The sequence below is a fragment of the Rhipicephalus microplus genome, chromosome 2 (genome assembly GCF_043290135.1).
Source record: "Rhipicephalus microplus isolate Deutch F79 chromosome 2, USDA_Rmic, whole genome shotgun sequence".
Lineage (NCBI taxonomy): Eukaryota > Metazoa > Arthropoda > Arachnida > Ixodida > Ixodidae > Rhipicephalus > Rhipicephalus microplus.
Genome location: NC_134701.1, coordinates 250,964,566 through 250,975,804, shown reverse-complemented (window position 1 = coordinate 250,975,804; position 11,239 = coordinate 250,964,566). Strand labels below are relative to the sequence as shown.

Genomic DNA, 11,239 nt, shown 5'->3' with positions numbered 1-11,239 from the left:
GCAGTTGTTTATAGTTGTATAACGATGCCAACAGAAACATGGGTATCAGCAAGACGAGAAGCGGCAAGCTGATATGTAGCGCTTGTGCTCCCGAGGGTGGTAGCCTTTGATACTGCTTCGTAGACCAACTTCACTACATCGCCTGCACTTACCTAAAGTTGAAGAGGTAATACCTGTATCATGGGAGTATATATGTAACGGTACATATGTGATGTTTATAAATTTAGATTGGCAGCACTGCGGTCACAGTTGACGTTTCACCAACATTAAGCCTGCATAGGGTTTATAAATAAATATGTTTATAAATTATAAATAAATATGTTTATAAATTATAAATAAATATGTTTATAAATTTAGATTTAGCACCGTTTGCAAATAGCCGACGATGTGACACTCCCACCGAGATCCTGCTGCCTTGTGTCGGTGTCCAGTGGGTGTCCTTGCTATAAAGATGTGATAGCGGAGCACATAGTCACTCTTTTGTTCAGACAAGGCATTTCCATCGCGAGGGGCGTCCTGGCGCTTACTGGTGGACAGGCAGAAATGCTCCTCACAAACTTCAGCAACGAGCGCCGTCAAATCCAGAAGGGTACCGCAATTGCCTACTACGACGATGTAGACCAAGCCGGGATTTTGTTTTACCTTGCAACCAGATGACGCGGCTGTCCCCGCCTCGACAATTTTGTCGGTGGATATCTGCTCTACGCTACCGCCCTCTGATAGGAAGCGCCTGCTTGAACTTATACACCAATTCGAAGACTGCTTTTCGCGTATGTCAAAGGTCCAGCAAACACCATTGACCAAGCAACGCATCATTACTGAAGACAACACGCGACCGATTGGGCAAAACCCCTAACGTGTGGCTCCGAAAGAGCGCGAGGAGATTCAGAAGCAAGTACACAAGATGCTCGCAGATGACGTCATACAACCTTCGAAAAGTCCTTGGGCGTCCCCCGCGTTTTTGGTGAAGAAAAAAGACGGCAGCTTGCGCTTCTGTATTGATTATCGCAAGTTGAACCAAGTCACGAAGAAAGACGTCTATCCACTGCCCCGCATAGACGATTCACTCGATCGGCTGCGTCATGCGCGCTATTTCTCTTCAATGGACCTCCTGAGCGGCTACTGGCAGATAGAAGTCGACGAGAGAGATCGTGAAAAAACGGCCTTCGTGACGCCTGACGGCCTATACGAATTTAAGGTGCCTCTTTTTGGGTTGTGCTCGGCGCCAGCCACTTTTCAGCGTCTCATGGACACCGTACTATCAGGCCTGAAGTGGCAAACATGCTTGGTCTATCTGGACGATGTTATTGTATTCACAGCAACATTCGAGGAACATCTCAGCCGTCTATTCACCGTCCTCCAAGCCATACGTTCGGCCGGCCTTACTTTAAAACCGGAAAAATGTCATTTTGGTTTCAACGAACTCAGCTTCCTAGGCCACGTCGTCAGTCACGAGGGTGTTCGACCTGACCCGGCCGAAATAGACGCCGTAGCGCAATTTCCTGCACCACGCAACAAAAAAATGGCAGCATATCCATGGAGTGAATGATGGAGAGTGGGGCGAAGAATTCGTCCGTCCATTCGTTCTTGCATCCGTCCGTCCATGAGGCCGTCAGTGTGACCGTCCATGCGTCCATCAGCCCGTCCGTGCGTGCGTCTGTTCGTGCGTCCGTCCCTGCGTCCGTTCATGCGTCCATCCATGCATCTGTCTATGTGTCTGTTCGTCCATCTATTCAACACTCCAAGTACCACCATCTCGCATCTTTTCATCATATATTCCCCATATAGAAGCATCGCCATACAGCGGACATTCCAAGGACTAAACGAGAGGTGGCACACGCACACTTTCTTACGGCTTGCGCTTCGGGTCCACTTCCCACCTTTAACCACCTCGAGTTCATGGTATATACTAGTTCACTGTATTCATGGCACTGCGGTCGAACGCTCGCTAAACTTTTCGAAAACCAAGGAGGTTACGCTCAGCGAGTATGACGTAGCAAACTTTTTCAGTCAGATAGTGCTCAATGTACATGCCAATGGCTGCTAATGGGAAATGAGAGGCGGAGAATTCGGCTTTTACTTTCTTACGGCTTGCGCTTCGTATCTACTTCCCATTTTTAACCACCTCGAGTTCATTCATGGTATATACAAGTTCATTCTATTCATGGCACTGCGGCTCAACGGTCGCTAAACCTTTCTAAAGCTAAGGAGGTTACACCCAGCGAGTATAACGTTGCAACCCTTTTTTGTCAGATAGTGCTCAATGTACATGCCAATGGCTGCTAATGGTGATCGCAGCCTGTGCGTTAACTAAAAGCCGAATGCTCCTGTCTCTCATTCCCCATTAGCAGTCATTGACATGTACATTGAGCACTATTTTTTATTGTTCAACAACGCACAGAAGAAGTATCTCACCGGCACCACCTTGGAAATCAAAATGTTATACTTGTTACATACTACGGGGAACGAACGGGAACCGCTATAAGGAGCTTCGCCTCTAAAAAGGCCGTGAGATGCTTCTTAGAGTTGTGCGCCTATTACCGGCGATTTATCGAGGACTTTTCGTCTATTGAGGCACCATTGACACGACTCACACGTGAGGACGTCCCCTTCTTTTGGGGTGAACAGCAAATGGCGTTCAATGAACTACGACAACACCTGCAAACACCTCCAGTCCTCGCGCACTTCAACCAGGAAGCCCCTACAGCACTTCACACTGACGCCAGCAATGTAGGTCTGGGTGCCGTTCTGGTGCAGTGGCAAGACGGCTGTGAAAGAGTAATAGCCTACGCCAGCAGAACTCTTTCTCGCACGGAGGAGAACTACTCGACTACTGAGAAGGAGTGTCTCGCCGTGGTGTGGGCGGTCATCAAATTTCGTCCATATTTGTACAGCCGCTCTTTCAAGGTTGTTAGCGACCATCACTCTTTGTGCTGGCTCACCAACCTTAAAGATCCATCTGGCCGTTTGGCGCGCTGGAGCCTAAGGCTTCAAGAGTTCGACATGACCATCGTCTATAAATCTGGGAAGCAGCACACCGACGCCGACTGTCTCTCACAGTCGCCAGTGGAGACTGTCGCTCGTGATGACGAAAACATCGACGCGGAATTCTTGGGAGTTGTCAACAAGGCCACTATTGCACGGGAGCAGCGCAGTGACCCCGAGCTGTTGCCACTCATTGAATATTTAGAAGGACGACGTAAGGACGTGCCGCGGTTATTTGCAAGAGGACTGCCATCTTTTTGCTTGCGAAACGATGTTCTCTATAAGAAAAACTTCTCACCAACCGGCAACCCGCACTTGCTCGTCGTGCCTGCCTCTCTTCGAAAAAAAAATTATGGAAGCATGCCATGATGAAGCAACTTCTGGTCATCTAGGCTACACCTGAACATATTGCCGACTACGATGCAAGTACTACTGGCCAAAGTTACCCGCTGCTGTTAACCATCACGTGCGAACTTGCACCGACTGCCAAAGACGCAAAGCACCTCCCAGCAAGCCAGCCGGTCTTTTACATCCAGTCGAAGCACTAGCGAAGCCGTTCACACAGATTTGAATGGATTTCTTGGGCCCCTTTTCAACTTCCACAACAGAGAACAGATGGATAATCGTGGCCACCGATTACCTCTCCCGTTATGCGGAGACTAAACCTATGCAGCGCGGCACAGCAGCAGAGGCCGCTCAGTTCTTCATCGAAAACATCGTCCTTCGGCATGGCGCTCCGACAGCAGTGATCACAGACAGAGGACCTGCCTTCACCGCAGAGCTTTTGGAGTCGGTTCTCAGACTCAGCGGTACAGCTTACCGGAGAACAACTGCATACCATCCGCCGACAAACGGACTGACGGAGCGCCTCAATAGGACCCTCAGAGACATGATCAGCATGTACGTTGACACGGAACATAAAAACTGGGATCAGATATTGCCGTACGTGACCTTTGCCTATAATATCACTCGACAAGAAACCACTGGAATGACGCCGTTCAGTCTGATCTATGGTCGCGAAGTCACGACAACGTTGGACGCCATGTTGCCGCATGAGTGTGACGACATCCATGTAGACGCCGAAGAGTTCACTCAGCGTGCCGAGGAAGCCAGACAGCTCGCGCGTGTGCGCATCTGTCATTAACAGCATCAAGATGCACAACGGTACGGTCCCCGACACAAGTTTATTAGCTACACACCAGGCGACGAGGTCTGGGTCTGGATTCCGATACGTCGACGTGGACTGTCGAAAAAACTGCTAAGACGTTACTTTGGCCCATACAGCGTCACGCGACGCTTGAACGACGTGAACTATGAAGTTGTTCCCGACACTGACTGTAGTTCTAAGCGCCAAAAGCATTTACCCGAAGTCGTATACGTCGTGCGTATGAAACCGTATTTATCCAGTTGACGCGACCACTTATACGCCTGGTAGAGCGCCTAAGTTGCGCATCGCGACGATGCCTCTTTCGGAGGGAGGCAAATGTCACGTGCTTGTCAAAAAGAAAGACAATGACCGTTGTGCATGTGCCATGAAGTACAATGAAATGGATGAAAAACTCTCTTGCGCGTTTTATTAAAAGAACCTACCTGCTTCTGGTCTCAATTTCTGCGGCAAGACCTCTGTTTCGACGTCGTGACAATATATATATATATATATATATATATATATATATATATATATATATATATATATATATATATATATATATATATATATATATATATATATATATATATATATATATATATATATATATATATATATATATATATATTCTTAGCGAGTCCTCCGCAGGCTTCTACCAATAATCGCTTCATACGTCACACGATTCCCCCTCCCCCCGAAAGAAGGCATGGATTACGTACAAGGAAAAGCACACAAGGAGAGGTTGAGAAGTCACAAATGTCAAAATGCACAATTGGTTTCATGGCTCCGTGGTGTTCCGTAAACTTGCAAAACTTCAGGAAAGAGTGCAGCAGTCCGGTTAACGCAGGAGTTCTGGTGGGCGAGGCTGATGGTTGCGTCCTGGATAACACAAGAATGCTTTGGACGTGGAGATAGCGGAAATCGCAGCCGGCATTCTTGTGAAGAACAAACGAGGTTCGAACACCTTGCAGAATGGACAGTTCAGATATCGTAGGCATCGAATTCTTCGTCGTGGCACGGGTCGTGCAGGCAGCTTGCGTGCGCGTTGATCGAGGTTGATTGGGCGCTGCCTGTGTTTCTGCCGAGTACAAGGGGTGCTTTTGTGGCTTTTGGAAATTTTTCTATGGCGATGTCGCACATGGTTTGATGGAAGGCACATTCTTGATCTTTGGTGGAGAATGTATCCACCACGATGGGCCTTTTTGCAATGTTCTTCAAGCCTTAAGAGTGCACTCGATGAAGTTTTGTTTCGCCGTTGACAATGTTTAAGTATGCGTTGACGTTGTAATTTCTTCGTTTCGTCAACTTGCTTGTGGTGTGACAATGATCTTGTTGCACCAGGATTCTTAGCGAGTCCTCCGCAGGCTTCTACGACACCAACCAATGCAACTGTTTCCGGCGCAAGATAATGTGGCGGGTTTGATGCACTTGAATCTTCTGTATTTATAAACCGTTCATTGTTGGTCGTTGCCTGAAGCGTACTTATGTCATCAGAAGTCGCACCTGCGGTTTCGTTTTCATTATATGCAGTGAGGTTGTATACTGGATTCACGTCGCTTCGATCTTGTGATTGATGAACACTCGACTCTTCTGCATAACACGTTTCTTCACAAGATGCTGATTGTGAATGCTTCTGTCTCTGCGGAACTGCTGAACTGAATACTTTGAACAAATGAGATTCCTGTGAACATTCGTTGTCTGGGTTGGTTTCGTGCGGATTTACTAACTCATCATGCGTAAATGCTACGATCTTGTGAGGTGCTTCATCAGGTTTATCAGTAAAGTTGATGACAGGAGATGGAACTGCTGAGCTGAATACTTTGAACGAATGATGTTTCTGTGAACATTCGTTGTCTGGTTTGGTTTCATGTGGATTTACTAACTCGTCGTGCGTAAATGCCGTCACGTGTCCGAAGCCGTGTGGGCCATGTGGGCGACATGAAGCATAAAGTGATTCGGGTTGTTCAGTAATACCTGAAGTATTATGGTGCCGTAAATACATTGGAAATGCCGATTTATTTGCCCGTGAAAAACCCAACCGTAAGTCCGGTCTTTTGGCAAAATGGTCTACATTCCTATCGGCATACGGTGGCATTACCTTCTCTGCTGCGACGTGCAAGTCCCTAGTTGGTGTTGTAATGCGTGAAGTGTATTTGGACGAGTCATACGATGGTACAATGGTGAAATATTCACTCTGAAGTCTGGTTTGGGAAATACGCTTACTGCGGGAAGACTTCGCGTAACTGTGATGGTTGAGTTGAAGAGACTTCAGCTGATGAGGCATGTACAGGTCTTCATCGTATTCTTTGAAACGGGTGATCATTTCTTCTTTGATCTTTTTCTAAGACTCATAGTTCTCTAAGATGTGGGTGAGGTAAAATTTGAATGCCTCACCTGAGATGTAGTCAGTGAAGTTGATGATCATCTCCCGTTCCGACCATGATGCAGCGGTGGCATGGAGCTCGAACAGGTTGAACCAGTCCTGTACGGGTCCATCGTCCATTGATCCGGTGTACTTAGGGATGTCAAGGTCTTCTGATGCTGCTCTCATGATGCTTGGTGGTCTTGGTGGTCCGCGTTCGGTCACTGCGTCTCGCTGAGGTCTTCGATGATGATGGCCGGGAGATGAAGTGGTTGCGAGGTCTTCATCCTGTCGACTCGTGTATCGTGAACATGGTGTCGTTATGAGGCAAACGGTGAGTGACAGGAACGCTTGAAGAGCCGCATGATGGAAAACCGGGTGGTGGACCACGTATTCGAGACGAAAAATTAAGTGCATGAGGTGGGTAAACAACGTCTCGTGTCGTGTGCTGAAGCGACGACTTTGAAAATACCGGCTTTCGTGAAGATAAACCTAGTGGAAAGCTACGTTACTTGAGAAATAAGCGTGGACTGCGACGGTCGTGTGTGGTTTCATGCAGATGGTCGGTAATGAGGAAGTCCTTGTCGTAGTCGTTAAAACGGGCAATCATCTTTTCTCTGATCTTTTGCCATGATTCGTCGTTTTCGAATATGTGTATCAGGTAAAACTTAAATGCCTCACCGGAGATGTAGTCGGTAAAGTTGGTGATCATCTCCCGTTCCGACCATGATGCAGCGGCGGCGTGGAACTCGAACAGGTCGAACCAGTCCTGTACAAGTCCATCGTCCGCTGCTCCGGTGTACTTGGGGATGGGAAGGTCGGTCGATGATTCTGTCATGGTGCTGGTCGCTGTGTGCGGCTAGGAGATGATTCCGTAGTCGATGTATGGTCAGGGCGTCTTGTGTAGAACTGCGTCGATGATGAGACACTGATGAAGTGGCTCGGAGGTCTTCATCCTGCCGACTCGTGTAACGCTATGATGAATGGGTGACGTGGCCTGGCTCATACGCCATGTTTATTTTGTTCTCACATCTTCCTTCTCGGCTTCTACCAATCATCGCTTCATACGTCACATATATATGCCGGGGTCTAGTGTTTAAGGTAAGGTCGCGGGATCTAATCAAGGCTGCGGCGGCTGCATTTCCTATGGAGTCGGAAATGCTGTAGGCCCGTGTGCTCAGATTTGTCTGCACGTTAAAGACCCCCAGGTGGTCGAAATTTCCGGAGCCCTGCACTACAGCGTCTCTCATAATCATATGGTTGTTTTTGGACGTCAAGCCCCACATATCAATAAAGCATCTCGAAATCTTGTGTTACGTGACGTGAAAGCATGACGAAAGTATATGGCTGGTGCAAACATGATAACCATGAGGTGTGTCATGTAACAACACGACTACATGCCACGCTCATCGTGTGCTCGCGGCCATTTCGCTTGCTTTCCATACACAAGACTCTTTATAGAGTCGAGCCACGTCCACCATCGTGCCTAGATGATAATTACGCTGATCAAAAACAAGCGCGTTCCAGACGACATTTCGGCCATCACGGCATGGCACATGCAATGTACCCACTAAACGTGACGACGATGACGCCGAACGAAGGCAAAACGAAATTTACCCCTCAACACATCACACTATTTATGACCAACAAACATTGTATACAACTGTACACCGCTTTGTCACTCATTTTTACATGCGTCGGTTGTAAATTTCCCGGGTGATTTACTGTAACACCGAACGATCCCACGGCTTCGCCCACTCGTCACCATTCCCGCGATAAACACTTTTTGACGCTTCTGTCTCATAGAAAATAAATTGCAACTGTGGACGTACCCCACGTTGCTGTAAACCTCCGTGAAAATTTCTAGGAATGTCTAATAACCGTTTCATGTATTCAACTTGAAGGGTAGCGTTATCAGAGCTAAGCGACTTAATGGTAGACATCTTCGGCTAGAAACGTCATGAAAACCACTGCAAAACGAACGATCCATTCCAGATATTTATCGAACATTATATATGTCTTTCATAGGCAGAAACAAAAATCACTATAATTGTAGCCGTCATTAAAAATTACATTCACAATCTCGATCTAGCCACTCAGCCTCAAGCTTTGCTACCACAATCCGAGGCCAAATGGAAACGTTTCCCGCGTCGTCGAGGTCAGCAAATACGACTTGCACATACAAACCTTCTGCCACTTGCTCCTGGGCAGGCAAGTGGTTTGGTTAGCGTACTTGTCCAACCTCAGTACCAAGTCCACGCTCTTCACTGATGAGGAAAGGTTACCAAGCGTGCCGTACACTTCGAAGACCGCATTTGGTACGGTGGTGATCTGCACTCGGAGCTGCACCGCATCATCCGCGAAGCCTGCGAGCATCCAGGCGCGGTCTACTGTACCAAGCTGCCAGACAACGCAGCTTTTCCCGAAGTGTACCTTGGCTAAAGCGTTGATGTAATCCACAGCGTGCCATGCGAAATGTAGCGAAACCTTGGGATCGTTAACACTCCGGCTATCGTCAAGACACGCGCAAAAGTGGCGTGGTATGAAAGCGTCCGCGCACGTCCTCTCCGGTGGGATGGGGCCAAACAGACTCAAACCCTTGTCCGTCGAGTTGGTGCCAAACTTGGGCCATTCAGAGAGGGCGATCAGCGTGGCGTGCAGGTCGTAATTGGTGACTAGGCGACGCTGATTCACTTCTAGATGGGCAGCGGTCACCGGGTTATCAGCCAGAAAGCGTTTCGGTAGCGCCAGGAAACAGAACGGGTTCTTGTTTTCATAGCGACCGATCTCAGTCGCGCTCATGCGGCCCATGCGCATGCCGTGGTCGCTCATGAACAGCAGAGCGGTGTTTTTCAAAACGCCGTAAGTTGCCAATTCTCTGAGAAAACGCTCCAGCGTTTCATCCAAGAGCTGCAGCCCATTCACGTTATTGTGGGTGACGTACGAGAGCCAGACGAACGAGAACATTGGCCTCTCGTGATTGAGCTTCAGTATGTCAGCTAAGTAATTAACCAGTACTTTCGTCTTCAACCGTGCACCCATGCACTCCATTTTTTGCAAGTCTCCATCGTCCATCATTCGAAGGATAGAAGTTGGGTAGTAATCGGTAGGCACTTTCATAAGACCGACAAAAGTTGGGTAAACGAAAATTCCTGCGAACGGCCATTCTTCCATGTACAGCGTCGTATAACCACGCAGCTTGTATTCCTTCCAAATAAGCGGGAGTTGATCGAATTTTCCATATCGTCTGTACACACTTTCTGCTTCGGAGCCGGACATTCCCGTAAGAAGAGGTATAAGATTAGGAAAGGAGTTGTCATCCACCTTGTTGAGAGCGATAAACTCGAACGCATTCAGTTCTGCCTCAAGATATCTGCCCGTCTTGACCATGTGACGATGGAAGTTCATCCTGGACGTCGAGTCAATCCCGAGAATCAAAACGCTTATCGGCTTTTTGTTCCGTGCTGGCTTTTCTTCGTTCGCGTCGCTATTAACTGTGGCAAGGGGCTTTGACAGTGGCAGAAGAAAGTACTCCTTGAAGAGAGGTTTATCGTGTGCCTCGCACATCACTTGCACGTATTCAGCGTTAAGCCTATCCCCTAGTTCCAACGGCACACGTGGTCCGAGCAGCGGCGCGTTGTCGGGCCCCGGAGCACTTTCGTTTCGAAGTACTTCGCGGTAGTAACACTTAGTGTCCAGCTCGGACACGTTGTAAAGGCGTCGAAGCGCACTGGCGTTCATGACGATCCGACCGAAGTGCTGGGCAAGAATATCAGGCTCTTGGCCCGAGCACGACCGTTCGTACGGCACGTCTTCGGACAGCGACAGGCCGAGGGTCCAGTGGTACGAGTCGTAGAGCGGAAGCGAACAACCCGGAATGCGTAGCAGATATTTATTAAAAAACAATTGCGACTCACTGAATATGGGCGTCAGCAGGGCCACTTCGGCGTGGAAAAAAATCCAACAGAATACGACGTATACGCAGAGATAAAACAACGACTTCTTGGTAAGCTTAAACCGCAAGCCAGACATGGCCAATCGAAATCGTCGTTTTTCTCCGCTTCTACTTACGGTGTTACTGGTGAAAACCTATGCGACGTCATGTATATGACGTAATGTTGTGCAGCTAACGAAAGAAATAATATTGTTGGGGGAAAGAAATATTTATAAAACATAGCGATTACTTCGACCTTGAATAAAACTAGGTTTTTAACTATTACTGTTTGTTCCTTCCACACATAGTCGCGCTTCAATCGCTGCTCTCATAACTCCCCATGCTAACGCCGCTGGCAAAAGTTGCTGAACCACTTTTAGCCCGAACTTTCGCGACCTATGTGAATAGACATTGGCAATCCTTCTAGCATACCATGGACGAAGCCAGGATAAGGGGAGGTAGAAGTTCAAAGTTTCGCCGAATATTTTTCGATTTTGCTAGCTTAAGTATGCACGCACATGTACAAACGCATGCACGAACATGCATGAAATATGGTCGAACCAAACTTACCCCACATCCCCGAAAAAAATTTCTGGCTACGCTCCTGTAGCATACGGTGAATCATGGCCTCGAGTATCGCTGGGCCAGAAACAATGCCAAAAGGCATGCGTAAGAAGCGATGGCGGCCATATATGTTGCCCTCGTAGGGCGAAGCTTCAAACTCGAACCTGCGAGTTCGATTTGCCAAAAGCTTGACGCCGCGTCAAGCCATAAAAAAAATAAACCATCGCTCCATCTAGCCTTGGCA

General features: G+C 48.0%; 1 protein-coding gene across 1 annotated transcript; it reads right to left on the bottom strand.

Moving 5' to 3' along the window:
• Positions 1-8,482: 8,482 nt before the first annotated feature.
• Positions 8,483-10,998, bottom strand: LOC119169288 (uncharacterized). Its single transcript, XM_037420400.2, has one exon. It carries the CDS (start codon positions 10,527-10,529, stop codon positions 8,610-8,612), a length of 1,920 nt encoding a protein of 639 aa, XP_037276297.2. The 5' UTR covers positions 10,530-10,998; the 3' UTR covers positions 8,483-8,609.
• Positions 10,999-11,239: the final 241 nt, after the last annotated feature.